Source organism: Canis aureus, chromosome 10, assembly GCF_053574225.1.
Source record: "Canis aureus isolate CA01 chromosome 10, VMU_Caureus_v.1.0, whole genome shotgun sequence".
Classification (NCBI taxonomy): Eukaryota; Metazoa; Chordata; class Mammalia; order Carnivora; family Canidae; genus Canis; species Canis aureus.
In genome coordinates, this window is record NC_135620.1 from 47,157,577 (window position 1) to 47,181,165 (window position 23,589).

The following is a 23,589-nucleotide window of genomic DNA, read 5'->3' on the forward strand; positions in this document are numbered from 1 at the left end:
TTAAGGAGTCAATCCCATTTACAATTGCCCCCAAAAGCATAAGATACCTAGGAATAAACCTAACCAAAGAGGTAAAGGATCTATACCCTCAAAACTATAGACAGTTCTGAAAGAAATTGAGGAAGACACAAAGAGATGGAAAAATATTCCATGCTCATGAATTGGCAGAATTAATATTGTGAAAATGTCAATGTTACCCAGGGCAATTTACACGTTTAATGCAATCCCTATCAAAATACCATGGACTTTCTTCAGAGAGTTAGAACAAATTATTTTAAGATTTGTGTGGAATCAGAAAAGACCCCGAATAGCCAGGGGAATTTTACAAAAGAAAACCATATCTGGGGGCATCACAATGCCAGATTTCAGGTTGTACTACAAAGCTGTGGTCATCAAGACAGTGTGGTACTGGCACAAAAACAGACACATAGATCAATGGAACAGAATAGAGAACCCAGAAGTGGACCCTGAACTTTATGGTCAACTAATATTCGATAAAGGAGGAAAGACTATCCACTGGAAGAAAGACGGTCTCTTCAATAAATGGTGCTGGGAAAATTGGACATCCACATGCAGAAGAATGAAACTAGACCACTCTCTTGCACCATACACAAAGATCAACTCATAATGGATGAAAGATCTAAATGTGAGACAAGATTCCATCAAAATCCTAGAGGAGAACACAGGCAACACCCTTTTTGAACTCGGCCACAGTAACTTCTTGCAAGATACATCCACGAAGGCAAAAGAAACAAAAGCAAAAATGAACTATTGGGACTTCAGAAGAAGCTTTTGCCCAGCAAAGGATACAGTCAACAAAACTCAAAGACAACCTACAGAATGGGAGAAGATATTTGCAAATTACGTATCAGATAAAGGGCTAGTTTCCAAGATCTATGCAATGCGGATGCTCAACCACTGAGCCACCCAGGCATCCCATTTTCTTTTCCTTTTGGATCTTTTTTCTTTTTTTAAAGTTAAATTCACTTAGCCAACATGTAATAGATACTTAATTTCAGATGTAGTATTCAATAATTTATCAGTTACATATAACACCGAGTGCTCATCCCATCAGGTGCCCTCATTAATGCCCATCACCCAATTACCCCATCCCCCATCCATCTTCCCTCCAGCAACCCTCAGTTTGTTTCCTATAGTTAAGAGTTTCTTATGGTTTTACTCCCTCTCTGATGACTTCCCATTCAATTTTCCCTCCCTTTCCCTATGATCCTCTGAGCTGTTTCCAATATTGCACATATGCGTGAAAGCATAAGATAATAGTCTTTCTCCGAATAACTTATTTCACTTAGCATACTTCCAGTTCCATCCATGTCAATGCAAATGATAAAGAGTTCATCCTTTCTAATGACTAGTATTCTGTTGTATGTATATACCACATCTTCTTTATCCATTCATCTGTTGATGGACATCCAGGTTCTTTCTAAAGTTTGGCTATTTTGGACATGGCTACTATAAACATTGGGGTGCAGGTGCCCCTTTGGATCACTACATTTGTATCTTTGAGGTAAATGCCTAGTAGTGCAGTTGCTGGGTCATAGTAGCTCTATTTCTAACTTCTTGAGGAACTACCATATTGTTTTCCAGAGTGGCTATACCAGATTGAATTCCCAGCAACAGTGTAAGAGGGTTCTCCTTTCTCCACATCCTTGCGACATTTGTTGTTTTCTGTCTTGTTAACTTTAGCCAATCTGACTGGTGTAAGGTGGTATCTCATTGTGGTTTTGATTTGTATTTCCCTGATGCTGAGTGATGTGGAGTATTTTTTCATGTGTCTGTTGGCCATGTATATGAAGAAATGTCTGTTTATGTCTTCTGCCCGTTTCTTGAGTGGATTATTAGGTTTTTGGTTGTTGAGTTTGATAAATTCTTCGTAGATCTTGAATATTAGCCCTTTATCTGATATGACGTTTGCAAATATCTTCTCCCGTTCTGTAAGTCCCCTTTTAGTTTTGTTGACTATTTCTTTTTGTTGTTGTTGTTGACTGTTTCTTTTGTGGTGCAGAAGCTTTTTATCTTGAGGAAGTCCCAATAGTTCATTTTTGCTTTTGTTTCTCTTGCTTTTGGTCATGTGTCTAACAAGAAGTTGCTGTAGCCAAGGTCAAAGAGGTTGCTGCCTGTGTTGTCCTCTAGGATTTTGATGGTTTCCTGTCTCACATTTAGGTTTTTCATCCATTTTGAGTTTCTCTTTGTGTATGGTATAAGAAAATGGTCCAGTGTCATTCTTCTACATGTGGCTGTCCAATTTTCTCAGCACCATTTATTGAAGATACTATCTTTTTTCCATTAGATATTTTTTTTCCTGCTTTGTCAAAGATTAGTTGACCACAGAAATGAAGGTCCATTTCTGGGTTCTCTATTCTGTTCCATTGATCTATGTGTCTGTTTTTGTGCCAGTATCATAGTGTCTTGATGATCACAGCTTTGTAATACAGCTTGAAGTCAGGCATTATGATGCCCCCAGCTTTGGTTTTCTTTTTCAACATTCCTCTGGCTTTTCTGGTTCCATACAAATTTTAGGATTATTTGTTCCAGCTTCGTGAAAAATGTTGATGGTATTTTGATAGAGATTGCATTGAATATGTAGATTGCTCTGGGCAGCATAGACATTTTAACAATACATTTTTCAATCCATGGGCATGGAATGTTTTTTCCATTTCTTTGTGTCTTCCTCAATTTCCTTCATAAGTGTTTTGTAGTTTTTAAAGTACAGATCCTTTACCTCTTTGGTTAGGTTTATTCCTAGGTACCTTATCGTTTTGGGTGCAGTTGTAAATGGGATTAATTCCTTGATTTCTCTTTCTGCTGCTTCATTACTGGTGTATAGAAATGCAACAGATTTAAAAAAGAAAGAAAGAAATGCAACAGATTTCTGTACACTGATTTTGTATTCTGCAACTTTACTGAATTTGTGTAACAGTTCTAACAATTTTTTGGTGGTCTTTTGGGTTTTCTATATAGAGTATCATGTCATCTGCAAATAGTGAAATTTTGATTTCTTCCTCGCCAATTTGGATTCCTATTACTTCTTTTTGTTGTCTGATGGGCTAGGCTTCCAGTACTATGTTAAATAACAGTGGTGAGAGTGGACATCCTTGTCTTTTTCCAACCAGAGAGGAAAAGCTCTCAGTTTTTGCCCATTGAGGATCATATTAGCTTTGGGTTTTTGGTATATGGCCCTAAATATTGAGGTATGTTCCCTCTAACCCTTCTTTGTTGAGGGCTTTTATAATGAATGGATGTTATACTTTGTCAAATGCTTTTTCTACATCTGTGGAAAGGATAATATGGTTCTTATCCTTTCTTTTATTAATGCAGTGTATCACGTTTACTGATTTGTAAATATTGAATCACCCTTGCAACCCAGGAGTAAATCCCACTTGATTATGGTGAATGATTTTTTTAATGTACTGTTAGATTCGATTTGCTAGTATTTTATTGAGAATTTTTACATCCATGTCCATCAGGGATATTGGCCTATAGTTCTCTTTTTTTAGTGGAGTCTTTGTTTGGTTTTGGTCTCAGGATAATGCTGGTCTCATAGAATGAATTTGGAAGTTTTCCTTCCTTTTCTCTCTTTTTGGAACAGTCTGAGAAGAAATTCTTTAAATATTTGGTAGAATTTAACTGTGAAGCCATCAGGCTCTGGACTTCTTTTTGTTGGGAGATTTTTGATTATTGGTTCATTTTGTGAGTTATTGGTCTGTTCACATTTTCTATTTCATTCTGTTTCAGTTCTGGTAGTTTATATGTTTCTAGGAATTTATCTACTACTTTCAGGTTGTCCAGTTTGTTGGCATATAGTTTTTCATAATATCCTCTTATAATTGTTTATATTTCTGTGGCATTGGTTGTTATTTCTCCTATTTCATTTTTGAGTTTATCTATTTGGGTCTTTCCCCCTACCCCCCACCCCCCTTTTTTTTTATAAGTCTGGCTAGGGGGTTATCACTTTTATTATTTTTTTCAAAGAACCAGTTCCTGGTTTCATCGATCTGTTTCATTGTTTTGTTTGTTTTAGTTTCTAAATAATTTATTTCTGCTGTAATCTTGATTATTTCCTTCCTTTTGCTGGTTTTAGATTTTGTTTGTTGTTCTCTTTCTAGCTCCTTTAGGTGTGAGGTTAGATTGTTTATTTGAGATTTTTCTTGCTTCTTGAGGTAGGCTTATATTGCTATATACTTTCCTCTTAATGACCACTCTTGCTGCATCTCAAAGATTTTGGACTGTCGTGTTTTCATTTTTGTTTTGATGTATTTTTTAATTTCTTCTTCAATTTCCTGGTTGATCCATTCATTCTTTAGTAGCACATTAACTTCCATGTATTTGTGGACTTTCCAATGTTTTTCTTATTGTTGACTTCAAGTTTCATAGAGTTGTAATCAGAAAGTATGCATAATATAATCTCAATCTCTTTGTACTTGTTGAAGCCTGATTTGTGACCTGGATGTATTCTGGAGAATGTCCTCTGTGCACTTGAAAAGAATGTGTATTCTGCTGTTGTAGAATGAAACATTCCGAATATATCTGTTAAGTCCATCTGGTCTGGTGTGTTATTCAAAGCCATTGTTTCCTCATTGATTTTCTGTTTAGATGATCTTTCTATTGATATAAGCGGGATGTTAATGTCACCTACTATTATTGTATTACTAGCAACGACTTCCATTCTGTTTATTATTGTTTTATATATTCGAGTGCTCTCATGTTGGGGCCATGAATATTTATAATTGTTAGATCTTCTTGTTGAATAGTCTTCTTTATTATGATATAGTGCTCTTCTTCATTTCTTGTTATGGCTTTTGGCTTAAAATCCAGTTTGATATAAGTATGACTACTCTGGCTCTCTTTTGATGTCCATTTGCATGATAAATATTTCTTTATCCCCTCAGTTTCAGTCTGCAGGTGTCTTTAGGTCTAAAATGAGTCTCTTGTAGGCAACATATAGATGGATCTTGCATTTTTATCCATTCTGACACTCTGTGTATTTTGATTGGAGCATTTAGTCCATTTACATTTAGAATAATTATTGATAGATATGTATTTAGTAGCATTTTATTACCTGTTTTTTCATTGTCTCTGGAGACTTTCTCTATTCTTTTCTTGTCTTTGTCACTTTTAGTCTTTCCTTTCTACTCAAAGCATCTCTTTTTGGCTTGTGGTTTTGCCTTCACACGTCTCATCTCTCCCAGGGCAGCACTCATCCCTTCCTCCCACCTCAGTATGACCATATTTGTTCCCTGTAGAGAGTTGGTCCTGACCTCATGCGTTTTACCTTTCTAATGCCAGCAGTATCTGCTGGAAATGTTGGCCAGCTTACAATAGATTTGATTATTTCTACACTGGATATGTGTACGATTGGTTACTTCTGACTTGTGTCAATGGTTGGAAACAATCCATATGCAACTGCAGAAAAAAACTGAACAGAACTCAGTATAAGGCTGAAGTCTATTCATTGCCTTCAAAGAAACTAGTGGCTCTTCAGTTAAGATCCATTTTTATTAAGTATAAATCAAAACCATTCTATTAAATACTGCTTTACTGGGTGAAAAGTAGTAACTGTGCTAAAGTTATGATCTTTCAAGCAGTCATTCACATTACCATAATGATCTATAGCTTCGCTGAACTCCCTTCAGATACCTACTTAAACTTTTCATGCAGAAAAATGTTAAAAGAAAATAGTCTTAACTGGGAAGAAATGGAAAAAAAATCCATGAAATAGATGATTCCAAGTTTTGTATCTATATTCCTGGAAGAAATATTATAAAAACACTGTATGAGGAATGCTGTTCTAAAGAAATCTCAGTGGCAGTTCTGCTGAAATTTGTTTCAGAAGGAGGCAATATCCCAGATGCATTAGATCTTGTTAAGTATCTTAATGAATGGCTTCAGATAAGCAAACCATGTGTTCAGTGTGATGACCCCACAGCATCTGCCTTGTAGTGGAAAATGCCACATTCATGCAGATTACTCTTTGGCAATGGTCTTTCTCCTGTGCTTTTTAAATTTTTTTGAAGTTTTATACTGTATGTCCAAAGATGTTTTTTACCAACACAACTGTTAAACAACTCTATAAGAAGTTATATTATCTGAGGATATGTTAGGAAATAAATCTTTACTTTTCACAGAAAATCTCAAGGAAAATGGATTAACAAAAAGTTGCTTTGCCATCTTTTCACTCTATACAACAAATGTAAATTTAGTACAATGAAATATTTTTTAAGTAAAAAGAAAGAATCCCTTTAATATTTCTTGCAGAGCTGGTTTTTAGTGGTCATGAACTCCTTTTAGTTTTTGTCTGGGAAACTCTCTCTCCTGTTCTGAATAATAACTTTGTTGGATAGAGTATTCTTGGCTGCAGATTTTTCTCATGCAGCACATTGAATATATCATCCCATACTCTTCTGACTTGCAGAGTTTCTGTTGAGAGATCTGCAGCTAGCCTTGTGGGCTTTCCCTTATAAGTTAGGGACTTCTTTTGCTGCTTTTAGGATTTATTTTTATCACTGTATTTTGCATATTGAGTTACAATATATCTTGGTGCTGGCCAGCTTTTGTTCATTTTGATTGGTGTTTGCCTCCTGGATCTGGATGTCTGTTTCTTTCCTCAGAATTGAGAAATTTTCAGCTATTACTTCCTCAGATAAATTTTATTCCCCCTTTCTCCTCCTCCTCCTCCTCCTCCTCCTCCTCCTCCTCTTCCTCCTCCTCCTCCTCCTTCTTCTTCTTCTTCTTCTTCTTCTTCTTCTTCTTCTTCTTCTTCTTCTTCTTCTTCTTCTCCTCCTCCTCCTCCTCCTCCTTCTCCTCCTCCTCCTCCTCCTGCTTCTGCTTCTTCTGGGATTCCTAGGATACAAATGTTAATTACCTTTGATTGGAGTTACTGAGTCCCTAAGTCTATTCTCATGTTGCATAACTCTTCTTTCTTTTGTTCAGCTTCATTATTTACTATTGTTTTGTCTTCTAGGTCACTAATTCATTTCCCTGCTTCTTCCATCCTTGTATTCATTTCATCAAGTCTGTTTCAAATCTTTGTTATTGCATTTTTCATTTCTGACTGTTTTCTAACTCTTTTTATCTCTGTGGTAAGGGCCTCCCTGAACTCTTTCATTCTTTTCCCAAGCCCGAAAGTACCCTTACGATTGTTGCTTTAAATTCTCCATCAGGCATATCACTTTATCAGTTTTGATTAGATCTCCGGCCATGACCTTATCTTATTCTTTCATTTGATATAAATTCCCCCATCTTGGGATTTTTTGTAAATCTCTTTCTTCTTCTGTGCGCTAGAAAACCCTGCTATGTTTCCTGATCCTGACAGTAATGGCATTTTTTTTTAAAGATTTTATTTATTTGTTCATGAGAGACACAGAGAGAGAGAGGCAGAGACATAGGCAGAGGGAGGGGTAGGCTCCATGCAGGGAACCCGATGTGGGACTAAGATCCTGAGACTCCAGGAACACACCCTGGGCTGAAGGCAGATGCTTAACTGCTGAGTTACCCAGACGTCCCCAGTAATGGCATTATGAAGAAGAGGTCATATAGTGTCCAGGGCCTCACATTTCCAGGAGTGTCTCAAGTATGTGCTGCATGCACTCTGCTGCTTATTTTGACTGCTCTATCCTTCAGACTGGTCATCCGCAGAAGCTCTTCTTGCCTGCAGTGGGGCAGTGTTTGGACCTTGGTCAGAGTGTGGGGAGTTTTAACTAGATGTACTCTGATCTGCTTGCTAAATGAAACCTGATGCTACTTTCATTAGAACTCATGCCTTGCAGAACTCTCTGGTCAGTAAATGTGGTGTGTACAGGGGTTTCTGCTGGTATCCAGGGAAGGGGCCTGCTGCACTGGGACTGAGACACACCAGAAAAGCAGACCCAGCAGAAGAGTGGGGGTGGGGTGGGCCTTGGTGTGAGCAGCTTAGGCAGCCAGTGTGAGTGCTGTGCTATTTACCTTAGGTGCCTCTGTGCCTATGCTGAAGGGTGGTGGAGGGAAATGGCACTGGCTGACTTTTTTTGTCCCAGGAGAGGTGACTCTTCCTATGCCACCTCTCACAGATATGCCTTTACTCCGGGATTGAGCAGCACCCTCAGAGCTCTATCCCAGCCAAGCCCACTGACCTTTCTAACTCCAGTCTTCAAGCCCTGCTGATTGCAAAACTCAGGAAAATCAGCCCCTCTTGATTTCCCAACCACTGGCATTGGGAAAGTATTTTCCTTGTGTGATCCACTGTGTGCTCCACTCTCTTTCTCCCTTCTCTGCGACCAGGGCTCCCTCCCCTCTGCAGCACTTACCATCTGTTTCTCCCCCAAACCACATCTCTGCACCTCTTACCTTCTGCAATGTGGCCTCTTCTCTCCCTCTAGTTTTGGAATTTGTTCTGTCAGTCCTCAGGCTGATTTCTTGGGTATTCTGAATGATTTGATAGTCATCTAACTGTATTTGAGGGATAAGGTGAGCCTAGAGGTCTCCGTCTATGCCAACAACTAAGCTCCCGTCCTCTAAGTTGCTATTTTAAAACTTCCATTTAACTTAAGCATAAGGAGATTGCTAATTAATGGCTATCCAACAATACAGGAAACAGGGTGGATGCATTAGAACAGAGTGACCAGAATGTTGAGGTTGCTAAGAAAAGAATGGAAGAATAGATTTACATTGGGGTCTAGGAGTCTAGGAATTTAACTTTTTTTTTTTTTTTTTTTGAGAGCGTGAGCGAGGGATTGGGGCAGTAGTGAGGAGAGGGAGAGAGGCTCTACATTCAGTGGAGCTCAATCTCATGACCCTCAGAACATGATCTGAACTGAAATCAAGAGTCAAACACTTAACCAACTGAGCCACCCAGGTACCTGGAGTTTAACATTTCAAAGCTGGAACAGAGCAGTGTGGTAATGAGGACATGGTTTCAGATTACTAAATTAGATTAGAGGGGAAGAGTGTTGGCATTGGGATGTCAAGTAAACTGAGCAACCAAGCTGTTGGATGAAGTCTGTGTGGCCAAGGAAGTTCCCAATGAGAGGAATGAGAGGAACTGTGGAGAACTGTTGCCAAAGTGTTCAGTGAATTAGGGCAGGTTTGGAGGGAGACCCAAGATAAGGATGGTGGGTGGGGCAGTAAATGTAGGGCTAAATGGTGTAAACCTTAAAGGACAGATGGTATTTGGGAGCAGGAGTCAAGATCTTGAAGCAGCAAGAATGCCAACTCCTGAAAGCTGCTGGGATACATGGGATATCAGAAGCACTTCTCTTCTAGAAGGCTGCGGTGAGGAGCCAGACCTCAGCTACAACGTGTGCTCTTTTTGGATCTAGATCTTGCATTTGGAACTCAACATTATATTACTAGTGTTGTCATGAACCTAACATCTATATGACAAATAGTTTAGTGAATATTCATAACTGTTTTTAGTCATTTCCCTATTGTTATTTGGGTTGTTTCCAATTTTCCTTATTATAAACAATGAAGTAATGAGCATATTTGTGATTATTTTTTTTCAGCATTTATGATTATTTCAGTTAGGTAGTTTCCAAAAAGTGGACTACCTTGAAGCATATGAACATTTTCCCAGCCCTTGATGATTATGGTTCTATCCTCATGTTGGATTTTCTCTGCTCCAGCCATGGAATCAACCTTGGAAAATTTCATCTTTCCAAGAATTCCTGATTTCTTCAAGTAGAGACTAGTGTTCACATGTCAGGATCTGGGCACTAGATGTGTTTATTGAATTGGCATGTCATTGTCAGGCCCTCTCAGTGGACAAGCAGAGAGAATATGATGTATGCCTGAGTCTATGTGCATGCAATATACATATACATGTGCACACACACAGATGCTATTTCTCATGTGTAGGGGTGTCCACAGCAGTTCTGTCTTCAGGTTACAGTGGAGGCGGTCGCAGCAGCAATGACGAGGTGTGTGCTTGATCCCCTCTACACTCTCCTGGAGAGTCCTGCCTGCCCTCCAGGTGATGTCCTCTTACAGGTGCAGCAGGATCATGTGGAGAGCGACCAGGTATGGAAGGGCTGGGCTGCCCAAGTACATCAAGTGCCTTTAGACATTCAGGAATCCCCAGGGAAAACCATCAGTTCTGCCACCAAACGAACAAAACAGCACATAGCTATTTCAAACAACTGCATTACAATCCCACTGCATCAGCCAGTGTTCTCCCAAAGGCGTACTTTAAGTACTTTAGGTGAAGCTAGCAGACTGGTTTTTATTCTTAGGTGTACTTTCTTTATTCTTTTGGTGTTGAAATGTCCTTTCTTCTATAAAATAAAGGGTAATGATAGATGGTACCATTCATAAATCACCCTCTATTGTTTAATTTTAAACTTTCTAGTCCACAAAGTTAAAAAAAAAAAAAACTAAGGAGGAGTGAGAGGACTGTTGGCCATCCTTTCTAACCTGTGAGAAGCCTGCCTTGGGCCTCACCAAAGAAAAGAGAGAAGTCTGTTCTGGTGGGAGTGGGCTGCCTTTGAAGGACTCTGGGGGAGACAAAGGAAGGGGCATGATCTGGTCTGGAATTTAGAACGAGCACTCTGGCTTCAGTTTATGAAAAGTGAATGCTGAGAGAAGATCCTAAAGATGGGAAAAGCCCTCCTCTCACTTTTGTAGAGTAATTAGTGGACATGAGCCAGAAGAGCCTGAAAAAAATGTGAAGGTCAAACAGAATTGGAAATTCAGGAAAAGGGGCCTCTTTGGCTTTGAGGCTCACTTTCTAAGAAGAATTTGAGTACATCTTTTCCCTAAACTTCTAGAACTCATTTGCTATATTCTTTTCCCCCATAATTTCATTAAAATCAACAGTTTTCCCTTCTGGGCAATCTTTTTAAGAATGGTAGAGAAAAGAGCACAGTTTATTTTCTATTTTAAAAAAAAGTTTTTCTCTTCTGCCACTAGCCAGACTAGTCTACTTTGGCAAGCCTTCCATTGGTAATAGCTGCTTCCCCCATTCTGTATTCACATATCAATTGTATCTGAACTCTAGTAATTATCAGGTGTCTTCTCTGTATCCTTAGAGTCCCCCGTCTGGCCCCAATGCAAACCATATTTTAGCAGCTGCTGACATGACTGGTATAAGAACAAATGGTGAAGATTCGTACAGAAGTGGGGAAAATTATTCTTCTCAAAGGGCTTCTAAACCCAGAGTTTGAAAGAAAACAAAGACAGATGCGCCTAGCCAAAGCAAGGATGCTGAGGCTTTCATACTCCTGCCCCTATGAAGTCCATCTAACGATAGCACCTGTGAGTAGGTTGCAAAGTTGAATGAGGTCCTCCTAGGAGTGTTGAGCCACAATAGGGGTGCAAATGTCTATTGAATCAGATGGAACCTTCCCACAGTTTTCTAGTGTATTCCTGTTGCCGAATTTGAGGAGAAAATAGTTGCTTTTCTCTCCTTGCTATATGTTAGTCTTCCCTGAAACAAAACTGTCTTGTAGGACAATTGGCAGGTGTGAACTGTACATCAAAGAGGCAAGAGCTCTCCTGTATCCCTGACTGATCTTGTCAAGCTGGCGGAGATGCGCTTCCCTGCTAAGTCCCTCTTCCCTATGCGGGGGCCTGGGAACACATACAGCCTGCAGCAGGGGCAACACACCCACATGTTCCTGTCCTGCCACTTGGCAGGTTGAGAACCTTAACTCTCAGCGGCATTTCCAGAAGACTCACACTTTTTTTTTTTTTTTTACGATTTTTTATTTATTCATTTTAAAGAAAGAGCAAATGAGCAGGGGAGAAGGGACAGAGGAAGAGGGAGAAACAGACTCCTTGCTGAGCAGGAAGCCCAACGTGGGGCTCCATCCCAGGACCCCGGGTGGAATCATGACCTGAGCCTAGGGCAGATGTTTAACCAACTGAGCCACCCAGATGCCCCTAGACTCACTCTTTCTACACTTTGAAAGGAATATTCATCCCATCTGGTGTCACTTCCTTATCACAGTTTCCCAAGGGTCCTCTGGGTTTTCCAAGGGCTGCTTATTTTGGGATCCCTGAGGTGAAAGCAGCTTTGTCACTAGGGTAGCAAGGAAGCAATCTAAAGGGAGGAATAACTTTTTAATAATAATAAAAAGATGTGTGTGTCAGAGGGGCCTATAACATAGTGATTAATAGCAGGGACTCTGGAGACAGACTGCCTGAATTCAAATCCCAGCTCCTCCACCAGTCACCTGTATGACCTAGAATAAGAGACCTACTCCTCAATTTTGGTTTCCTCATCTACAAAGTGGGAATAATGACAATGGTATCTACCTCACAGGATGGTGAGGTACATGGATGAATGATGGATGATGATTAATTCAGATATTCCAACTAAAACACTTGGCATGATGCCTAGCACTGAATGACAGTGAGGACCGTCCTCGTGTGAGCTCATCACTGCTCCCCTGCATGCGACCCGCACTCCATCTCACGTCTGAAATGGTTGTCACCAATAGTTGCCTTGATGAACGGTTGTGAGAATGGGGAGGAAAATATACATCAAGTATCAAGCACTGTGCGTGGCACAGAGTAGATTCATTCCCAACCCTCTCCCCTCAAAACGCCTCCTTAATTCCCCTGAAAACTCTCAGCACACACATCTGCTCTGCTCCCAGGTCTTTCTAACACAGTGCCTCGGGAATCTATGAGCAGCAAAAGAGGTTCATGTGAAATCATCTCATTTATTTTCCCTTCCTCTTTGCAATGGAGAGAGGCTTTAGTATTTTCCTCTCACGTTTCTCTATTCAAGTAGCACAGAGTCTCTTTGCAGTCACTTAGGAGGGATAATGCAAATTCCAATTAAATGTCATGAGTCCAGGGCAGCACAATCTTTTTTCTAAATGCAAACAGATCCCACGACGATAACTGACTTATGGCTCTTAGGGACTTTCTGGACTTGCAGTTTTTTATTTCTTTTATTTCGAATCCATAGGTTCACAGGGCTGTGGTAAATTCACAGTCCAGATAATGCTCTGTCAGTTCATAATAGCAAAACTATACCTTATGTTATCTGCACAACCTCAGGAATCTTGTGCCAAGGTCAGAAGTGGGAAATGGGGTTCACCTTTTGAATGACTTTTCTTTAATGTCCATGCTTCAATAATTGGTGAATCTAATGATTTACTATTTAAAAACAAAAACCACAAAACACTCCTCCCACCAGTCCCTCTCTTGACAAATGCTGCCTCCTTCTATATTCTGTAGTTGAATCATTCTCTGGACAATACCCATGATGCTCTAGGAATCGGAAGGTACAAGTCATTCATTTCCTCACAGCATATTTAGTTCATTTTTAGGCTGGAATTACATCCTGACATACAAAATATCTCCAGGTGGAACCCGGAACTAGAGAACATTTGCAATCTGTATAACTCCTGGTGACCTCAAAGGAGTCAGGTAGAATGAATGGATGCTACTTTTCAAATGCAATGTGATTTTTATTCATTTCTAAATTAGCCCATGGAATATATGCATTAATAAATCTCACAGCCACGTAGTGCTCTAGCCTCTTGGTTACATATTGCTAATTGTTTATATAACCACATATTTTATAGTACAGCTAAATAATTGATGTCCAGTAATTTCTTTAAAGGAGAAAATCAGCAAAAATTAACTACGATAGTTCTGCAAGCTTCTTTTCTATTTTTTAAGTTCATTTTTAATTTTTTTATTACATTTTTTTTTCAGTTCTGTAAACTCCTTATGGTCAAAGCTAAGATCTGCTTTGAGTGTTTATTAATTCTTAAAAGCTGCTTGTTTTCACCTAAGAATGAGTGCAATTTTTTTTCCCATTTCATAGCAGGGAGCAAGACCTAGAAATTTCTTAGGTACTGTTTTAATCGATCATAGGCCTACCTTGCTCCCGCTGTGAGTGATTCCTCCTGGACTCCCAGATGGTCTTCCTATCTCCTGCCTGCTTAGAGACCCCATCCTGGCCTCTGGTCTTACCTTCATACCACTTGACACTTTATGGACTAGCCATTCTGACCTTCTTTGTGTCCTCTTGTTAGATCCATTGTCCTCTCTCAGGTCTCACTCAGGGTCCATTTTGTATTTGTGAATGCTGCACATCTTGGGAATAGAAATGCTTTATGATCTCAGTTGGACTGGTCATAGAAACACTAATGCAATCACATCAACAAATGACCAAAAAGAAACTCATAGCTGACTTGCTCTGCCACATAGAGCCTGTGTCCATAGAGAAGGAGACAATTGAAGAAGAGTTCAACGCCTAGAAGGTGAAGGTGTCTCCTGTGGCTCAGAGTGGGGGCTCTGGAGCATACCTGAGGGGCCTTAAATCCCAGCTCCATCACCTTGCTTATAACCTTGGGCAAATTACTTAGGTAACTTTGACTGCAGAGATAAACATGAATAGCCAAACTCACAAGGTTGTCATGGGCATTAAATGAGATCATCCCTGTAAATTGCTTAGAGTATATGTAGTCTATAGTATACACTCAATAAATGTACATCTCTGGTGTATCATTACATTAATATTATTATTACATATTGCTTTTCTTTCTCTTTGATAGCAGACCTTAATGAAATATCTATCAGCCATGTAAATCCATTCATTCATTCATCAAAGGTTTATTAGGCGTCTACTGTGTGCCAGACACTCTCTTCTAGGTGACAGAGAAACACCAATAAACAAAACAGAGATGTCTGGGATGCCTGGGTTGCTCAGTGGTTGAGTGTCTTCCTTCACACCCAGGGCGTGATCCCTAGTGTCAGGATCGAGTCCCACATCGGGCTCCCTGCATGGAGCCTGCTTCTCTCTCTGCCTGTGTCTCTGCCTCTCTCCCTGTGTGTCTCTCATGAATAAATAAATAAAATCTTAAAACAAACAAAACAGAGATCTCTGATGTGAAATTTATATTCTAGTGGGGTAGGGGATAGACAAGAAACAATAAAACTAAAAATATATACATTATATAATATAAATTATATATAGGGATGCCTGGGTGGCTCAGTGGTTGAGAGTCTGCCGTTGGCTCAGAGCATGATCTGGGAGTTCCAGGGTCGAATCCTGCGTCGGGCTCCCCGTGGGGATCCTCCTTCTCACTCTGCTTCTCCCTCAGCTTATGCCTGCCTCTCTGTCTCTCATGAATAAATAAAATCTTTAAAAAATATGTAAATTATATATTTATATGTATATAAATATATATAAAACATAAAAATATATAAAAATTATATATATATATATATATATTTTATGCACATATTATAGGAGAAGGAAAATTTGAACAGAGAAAGGGAGTTCATGAGTCCTGGGAAGCCCAGGGGGCAGGTGCGATCAGCAGGGGCCACAATGAGAAGGTGATACTCCAGTTAGAACTTGAAGGAGGGGAAAGAATTGGCCATGAGGCCATGTAGGGGAAAAGCATCCAGGCAGGGGAACACCCAGTACAGAGGCTGTCAGTGTGAGTGTGCTTGGCATGTGCAAGTCCAGCAAAGAGACCCAGCATATAGGAGTGGAGGGAGAAAGTGAGAGCTGAAGCTTTTAAGCCAAGTGCAACAGGTAGGATTTCAGGGTTTTGAGCAGGGAAGGGGCCTATCTTATCCACAGATAGGGCAGGGGTAGGCAGCCCCGTTCCTCACTCTCTCCCAGCCAATGTGAACTTCACCCACTAGATTGGATCATGTCTAAAAGGCCTTTGCATCTTTACTAAGATTTTGTCTTAACTGCAGACTTGTGTGCACCAAACACCTCTACCTTCATGTGATTATTATTTCGATAAGACAAACTCTAAGTAAAATAATTAAACAAGTCACAGTTTATAAATTTTCTAAATGCTGTTGTCTCTTATGGTTATCAGTGGACATGCAGTTTTTAACAATACCAAATACATCATTGTAGAGACATAGTTATTTCTAACATTGTTTCAGAGTTAACAAACATAGGATTCTGTTGATACCTTTCCCCCTCTATGTTCTACAGCATTCTTGAAAATGCTTAGACTCTTACTCTCTGCTGATCTGATAATATGTGAGGTCATGTCTCAAGTGTATGACATTATTTCCTCTGGAGCAGATATTCAGCATAATCTAGTGTGCAGTAATACTGTTATAAACTCAACCAAAGTTTATTTAAATTGAATCGGATTTCCCCATTTAGTTTTTAATCTATTGAGTACTGGGAATTTGTGCTTCATGTTCATGTTCACAAAAACTCAGATGAGGAATGTTGCATTAAAACAACGAGAAGTTTCTGGTAACACACTGTGTTCTGCTGAAATCTTCACAATGACAAAGAAAAATCGGATAAAATATATAATTGTTATAAATGACACCACTGTTAATTTTCAATGACATTTCTTTATCATTTTGGTAATGAAGTTTGCCTGGAAGCAGAGTTGAAGTTTAAGAATTTAAAATAATTGCAAGATTGGACAGATATAGTGATTAGCTTAATGTCCACAGGAGTACCAATTTTTGCTGTGGTTGGAGGGACTGAAGGCATCTGATGCAAATTTATCATCTTCTAAAACAGTTTACCACTTATTAGCATGAATACAACATAATATAGCAGGTAGTGATCAATTTGAAAATTAAAGGTCTCTCTAGATAGGGTAACAGGGGCTGTGACCTGAAATGCCTTCAGGGGAGTGGCAGGGAATGTGCGCAAGGGAAGCCTGCCAAACTAGGAGGGCAGTGGTAACTGACAGTCAGCCCCATGTCTGGGATGCAGTAGGGAGTGCCGAGGACAGTGGGCAGTTGGGGAGAACATGCCTCCATCTAAATGGGTCCATCACTTCTCAGCCAGTTCTTGCCACACAGAAGCAAAAGTCTGGTGTCAGATTTTCTGATTCTATAAGAGCAGACAGAAATTCTGATATTAGGTGTCAAATTTCTCCATTTTTAATGATAGTAGCTGGTTAAAAAATGAGAAAAAAAAAAAAACTGTGTTAGTCTAACAAAACATGCCTGTAGGCCACATTCAGTCCATAATCTGCCTCTTTGTCACATCTCGGTATAGGTTCCAGACAGTGGAATTGAGAAGTAGAGGAACCTGTTATATTTGTGCTGGGGTTCCAGAAGCCTCATTCCTCACTGCCGTCTGCTGAGAAATCACCTCATCACAAATAGCTTTTGTCAGACATAGTATCCGATTGCTGCTATTAGCAACAGTGGCTGTTATTAGAGTCACAATTATTCTAAAGTGGCTGTAAATGTACTAACAACATACAAACATATAGAATTTATATATTTGTTTTCCAGATCTGTTAATATTTTAATCTTATGTTATTTTGCAAAAAGAATTGTGAGTTATACAGGAACTAATCTATAAGCCGTTGCAGTTCAGAAATCTGTGGCACAGAACATTTAAATTCTCAAGGTCTCAAAAGGAAGGCTGTGGCGAACCTGAATTTAAAATTCAGGTTTATTTCCTCTGATTGAGGAGCTATTTCTCTAGCCAGGATTTATTATATTTACATGCTAGATTGTTATCAAATTTAATATTGACTCCTACTGCAAGAAGAGATGTACAACATCAGTCTGTGGAGCACTTCAACTATATGCAAGCTGTTCCCTCCTGGGAGAATCTAAAAAGTATAAAGGAATTCCTGTTAGAATACAAATACATGCCTGTGTGTTCTCAACACATTTTGAATTATTGTTTGTAGAATTAACCATTTTCTTTTCATTTACCTGTTCCAAGACCACTGCAGGATTAAAAACTTACTGTGAAAGAAATTAATTGAGCACACACGAAAAAGACGGAACAGGTAGGTGATGGTTATGTGTCTTTTATTTGTGACATTTGAATCCTAAGCTCACATGAACTGATTTCATAAATATCCTTTCATTTCCTCTGGCTTTTCTAATTTATATAATTGTATTAGTTTGTTCTTATAGTCAAACACTTAATCACAAATGGAATTAAATATGGTATACATTTTTTCTGATGCAATTAGAAAAGATACAGGAAAACCTTGAAATTAGAACACTAAAAGTTAGTAATACAGTTTAAATGTCAGATTAGAAATGGAGTCTCCCCTTTGAAAGTTACAAAAATCCTTATTTATTCATCAAAAACTTCCTATCCAGAATTAATAACCATCCAGATGGAAACAATCTGTTATAAGTTTTTGGTTGCTGACATACTTTTTAAAGCAGGGAAAGAACTTTCTATCTCCAAAGTACTTTGTTTGGCTAATTCTAGGAGAGAATCACCTAGATTCTCACTCTCACTCTCAAGGACCAAAATGATCCAAGCACAAATGACAACAGTATTATCTAAGTGACACATCTGGCTCCTTCTCATGATTTTGCCTTTATACACACTTCTTGAAGACATAGCTATACTTGTCCCATGATATTTCTTTGACTTACAGTGTGATACCCATGGGGTGTGGAAGTCATAGAAGGTCAGAGACCACAGGGAATGACATGCTTCCATCAATGACCAGATGACGATTTGGCTTAAATCACCACCAAAAAATGAGAGGCACTCCATCCAAGTCTCCTAACGCTTTGCCAATTAAAGAAGGGATTAAAACAAAACAGAGTGATTGGATGAGGAATATTAAAGGTAAAAATGAAGGAAACTCAGGAAGATAAATCAAAATGGATTTAGCACGGACAAATAGAAAAGAAAACTTATAAATGCAAGTCAGGACTTAGCAAAGACACCACGCAGAGTTTGGAGAAAGTATGCGATAATTTCTTACACATTCACTATTGGCTACATCCATAACACACAGTGACATGGAAAGCCCAGGAAAGGGCTCAAATGAACATTAATGGCAGAAATGTTAGCAACGGAGCAAGAGCAAGAAGGCTTCCAGGAGAATTCTGCCCATGGGAGAGCCAAAGGGAAAGAAGGCTGAAGGACATTTGGTAACAGTCTTCACATACTTACTGGATCTGCCAATAAGGCTCTCATTTATTATGCTTCTTCTTATCCTAGATAATCTTTGGATCTTTCTTAATGTGAGACACTAGGAAAGGTGTGATGAAAAGATAGTAGTTTGGCTCAGGCTAAATGGAAGGAATTCAGATGTAAAGTGTTCACTGCGGTATACCAAAGGATGCTGTAGAATGTCTCTGCCTGAGGTCTTCAAGAGGAGAATGGGGTTTTCCGTGGGAATGTGACTGATATGGTTTGGGAGGGTAGAAGGAACAGCTTAAGAAAGCTCTTGAAGTTGTTTCCACTCATCCTAGCTCTTAGAAATGAGAAAACACTCAGGAAGAGAGAATGAACACCTAAGAGGCAGAATCTGACTCTAGTTGAGTATTTCTCAACCTTTTTTATTATCATCATCCTAAGGAGTTTTTAAAGAAATTTTATTCCTAATGATCCTCATGAAACTTTAATACCACATATACACTTTATATTTGTTTATGTACTATGGCCCCCTGAAGGGCCACAACCCATTGTAAATTCTAAGATTCCTTCCCTCACCAAAAAAAACCCCACAGTTTTTGCACCCTTGAATAATCACCTTCATTGAGAATGCATGCTCTCTAAAATAAACCATGGGTCTGAATGGGAAGTCATTGAGGATGGGAGCAAAAAACAAACAAACAAAACGAAAAACATATTTCAGCTCTGGCTACAGGGACCGCACAATTTCTCATCAGCTAGCATACTAATGTCCTGCCCGTCTTACTGTTCCTTCTGTTAAACAGGAAGTCATGAATCCTTTATCATTGTTACATCATTTAACTGCAATGGTTATAATCTTTTGGAGACTGTGGACCGCTTTGAGAATATGAAGAAAGGAATGCACATGTGCACAGCCTCAAACTCTATAAAACGTGTGCATGTTGAATTTCAGAGCTTCCTAGTGAATTATGTACCTTTAAAATGAATGAATCGGGCAGACAACACCTAAACCCACTGGTCAAGCTTAATATCATGACAAGAGACGATAGACATTATATACTTCCTGATAAATGCAATAGGAAGGAAACATCACTTATGTAGTATTCTTCCTAAATAAAAAAAAAATAAAGTTTAACTGAGTCTAATAAAGAGGAAACAATCAGAAAAAAAATCCAGATTGTAAAACATTCTACCAAAAAAACAGCCTGAACTCCTTTATGTCAGTGTCATCGCACACACAACACACACACTCCACCACCATGCCACACACATACATACAGAAGAACTCTAACCCATTAACTAAAGAGAATGACAACAAATGCCATGTGTGATTCCTAATTGGATCCTGGATAAACAACAATATCAAAAGCTATAAACATTTTGGGGGCAATAGACAAAGTTTTTTAAGGTTTTATGATGTCTGCAACATATTTTGAAATGGTTCACCTAGAAGAATGTATATTTCCTGAGAGAAAGAGAAAATATTTGGAAAAAGTAAATAATTAAAAAAATGTTAACAACTGATGCACATAAGTGAAGGGGACATGAATGTTCATCGTAATCTTTTCTTTTGAAATTTCCACTTTGAAACTTCTCAAAATAAAATGAAAAAAAAAAAAAAACAGCTGGCGGAGACATGTAATACCCAGCTTAAAAAAAAAAAAAAAAAAGTGGGAAATGAAGGAGAGCCTGTCAGGTGAGGAGGAAGAAGCAGAATGTCAGGCTCAAAGCCAGAGAGCTGGAGGTGCTTGAAGCATTGCCAGGAGCTCAGATCCCCCTCTGCAATGAGATGTACTTAGGATGTAGTCAGGTCAAAGAGATAAAAAATTGCCTGTGATAATTTTCTTTAGAATTTGCCAAACAAAGTTCTGCAGGAATAGGAATACTCTAATTAAAAAATAAGAGCAGTTTGCCAGAACTTATCCTAGAAGAGTTGATTAATGTAATTAGAAATATAACCAGGAGGAAATTGTGCCAAGAAGTTTAAACAATATTCGGTCTTTTACATTGAATGGAAATTTCATACACACAAACAGTTAATAGAAAAGAACCTTAAAAAGAATTAGTAACAAATGTCTTCAGAATCCAGCATCCTGCTTGATTAGGCATCATTGAAATGCAGGAACATGGTCAACTTTTTAATGCTAAAATCCTGTGGTTTTCCATGGCGGCAAAGCTTCAGAGTTGTTCCCAGGGCCTGGGCTCCCTGCTGTCACCTATTTCTCTGTCCCTCAGCTGGACATTCCCCTGCAGTGCTTACTGCGTGTATATTGCATAGGTTGGGAATAGGGGGTCTTATTTCTTTGTTCTCTGGATCCTTAGGACAGTCAGATATTCTTTCAGCCAAAGATGATGCTGAGAAGAATCTTTGCCTATCTTGTCCTCTCAGAGTTATCTTAGGAAGCCAAAAAAGGGAAGAGGGTATGTTTGTTTTTGACCAGAACACAACAATATGGAAAGAGGTAGCAGCATTTGGATTCCACGAGACGACTTTGACAAGATCGGAAGCAAAGGCTGGTTTGTTGGGTTAGGACAGGATGCCACAGTGCCCAGACTGGGTCAGCCCTTTCTTTGGACAAAAAAATCTCATGCTTTCTCGGCTCTTGTGGCAGCCATGAATGGCTTTAACGCGTTACATATAATGAAACGAAATCAGAGTTGTTTAGTTATTCTTTAATCGGTGTTACATTAAAATACACTAAAACATTCTTATCTACTTCCCTCCACCAACTGCTATTTTGTCAAATTCAAATGATCACTGGGAGTATTATCACCCCCTAGTCACAGGCTCTCAGGACCATCACCAGTTTCACGAATGAAGCAGAGAAGGCAACTGTTTCTTCCACTAAGACTCACTTGGGTTTCAAAAGGCAGGATGTAACACAGAATGTGTTATTCTGTTTACTGGAATGGGAAAACCGGGAGGGAATGGAAGAAGGAAGTTAGCTCCAGTTCCACTGTTACCTTGGCAACTGTGGCACAATCACAGGGGCAGAAATTAATTTTGTGCCATAATACAAACCAGCCAGGGAGGGGGTAGTACAGAGGAAGAGAAAGAAAACACAGGCTGGATGTAGGAGGTCAGAGGGCCAGCTGGGAAGGCTACAAGTCAATGAGCTGGCTGTCTGAGCTATGTGCACCAAATAACCAATTGCACTTCTTCTTCTTTTTTTTTTTTTTTTTTTTAAAGTGAAATTTTAGTATTAGGTAGAGACAGCCACAATTCCCTACCGTTTGGTCAAGAACAAACACTGCACTAATCTATCTGGCTCAGGGCTTCTGCTGATCATTCTTGGTCATTTATAACTTCCTTTTATTCCTCTCATCTGGGAAACAGGAAGAAAGTATCTTGAATAGAAGAAACAGGAATGGTGTGGTTATAAAAAACACATTCTGTTCAGAGTTAACTGGTAACTCGTCAGTTTTATGTTAGTGGCCGGTCTCCTCCCTGTAGTTAAAGTTTGTTCGGGGTCATGGAGGGGTCCCTGATAAAAATGCCTAATAGGGAAATCATGTTGAGGCTGTAGGGTGGGTCTTAGATCTGTCATGGCTATATGGCTCCGCATGAAGTTAAACCACGGCATCAGATCAGGGTGGGAACATTGAAAGGAAGACTTGTTATAGAAAAACTTGCTGCTCATCCAGAGTTCCAAAATTCACCTGGTACTTAGAAAACACATTACAGAAAAGTTGGCCAGTTGACAAGACCGAAGTGGAAAATACAAATAAGTGTCTCAGTCTCAAAACCTGAATTCCAGTAAAGCTTAGGCAGCAGGTCACAGGCAGAGCTGCGACGCACACAGAAGTGCAGAGGCGTCCTTGGGGCAACTGAGAGCCAGAAGGGGTTGGGGTGGGCAGTCCTTCTTGCACGCTGTGGTCAGGTCCACAGGTCGTGGCTAGCAGCACTCGGAGGGTTAAGAGCACACAGCGTGAGTGGGGAACGTCTCTCAGGAATCACCGCTTGTCTCCACCTCTCCTGCTCCTGGAAGTAGGTGTGCCATTTCAGCCAGGGAGGTCTTCCTTCTCAGGACTCCAGGAGGAAAGAGCTTTCCTCTGGTCTTCCGAAAGTAAGGTGGGGTGTTAGTGACACATCCTGCTCGTCATCTCTTTCTGGAAAGCAGGGAGAGAAGGATAATTAGGAATAACTATAAGCAATGACTTGTTGAAGGATTCTAAAAATACCCTCATAACCTCTGGAACCTTGAAACAAGAAATCACAAGCATGGCCCATGGATAAGGTTGGATAAGCACGCAGATGTGTTCCATTTGGTCTGCAGGTTTAATCAAGCAATGTTAAAAATAACAACAAACCAAAAAAAAACTTGGCTAACTTGCCAAAACTCCAGGTTGCTCACCTTTTTTTGGAAAAATTGCAAGATCTGGAGCCACCAGACAGTTGGAGTTGAAGAACAGGTGTCCTCTTCTGATGGAGAATATACTCTCCAGTTGGCCCCAGTCCCTACTACTCCCAGTTGTCTCCCCAACAGGTGCCAAATATCACTTACTGATTGATACAATCATTGGGTTTAGATGGCTATTTTTCTTATAGAAGTGAACAATTTCACTTTACCTACCTTCCAAACAAAGATGGAAAAATGAAGTGGGTGTAAGTTAAGAAAAATAGGTGGGAGGACTCCTGTTAATGGGCATGAAAAATATACCACTGTGACCGACATGCATCCACCTGGCCTTTCCCTCATCTATACCACCTGCTGGGCCCCTGTGAGCATTTGCAGACCCCAAATGTGTCATCTTTTATCTTTCTCTGGGCTTCTGCATAG

At 39.5% G+C, this 23,589-nt stretch overlaps 1 protein-coding gene, 1 long non-coding RNA gene and 1 pseudogene across 6 annotated transcripts in view; 2 read left to right on the plus strand and 1 right to left on the minus strand.

Moving 5' to 3' along the window:
* LOC144322323 (uncharacterized) overlaps positions 1 to 14,806 on the plus strand; it is a 19,650-nt gene extending 4,844 nt beyond the window's left edge. The window contains exons 2-4 of one of the 2 annotated variants that reach the window (XR_013387960.1): positions 9,877 to 10,011; positions 11,019 to 11,244; positions 13,272 to 14,806. This is a non-coding gene — a long non-coding RNA (uncharacterized LOC144322323). The remainder of the gene's footprint in view (positions 1 to 9,876; positions 10,012 to 11,018; positions 11,245 to 13,271) is intronic. The other variant, XR_013387961.1, reaches the window with a different exon arrangement.
* LOC144322794 (proteasome assembly chaperone 2 pseudogene) lies at positions 5,100 to 6,030 on the plus strand (annotated as a pseudogene).
* A 2,904-nt stretch (positions 14,807 to 17,710) lies between the features above and the next one.
* Positions 17,711 to 23,589, minus strand: part of MOB3B (MOB kinase activator 3B) — a 190,484-nt gene continuing 184,605 nt past the window's right edge. For all 4 annotated transcript variants that reach the window (XM_077912201.1, XM_077912202.1, XM_077912204.1 and 1 more), the window contains one exon: positions 17,711 to 22,918. In XM_077912201.1, the coding sequence (XP_077768327.1) occupies positions 22,889 to 22,918 (30 nt within the window). In that variant the 3' untranslated portion in view covers positions 17,711 to 22,888. The remainder of the gene's footprint in view (positions 22,919 to 23,589) is intronic.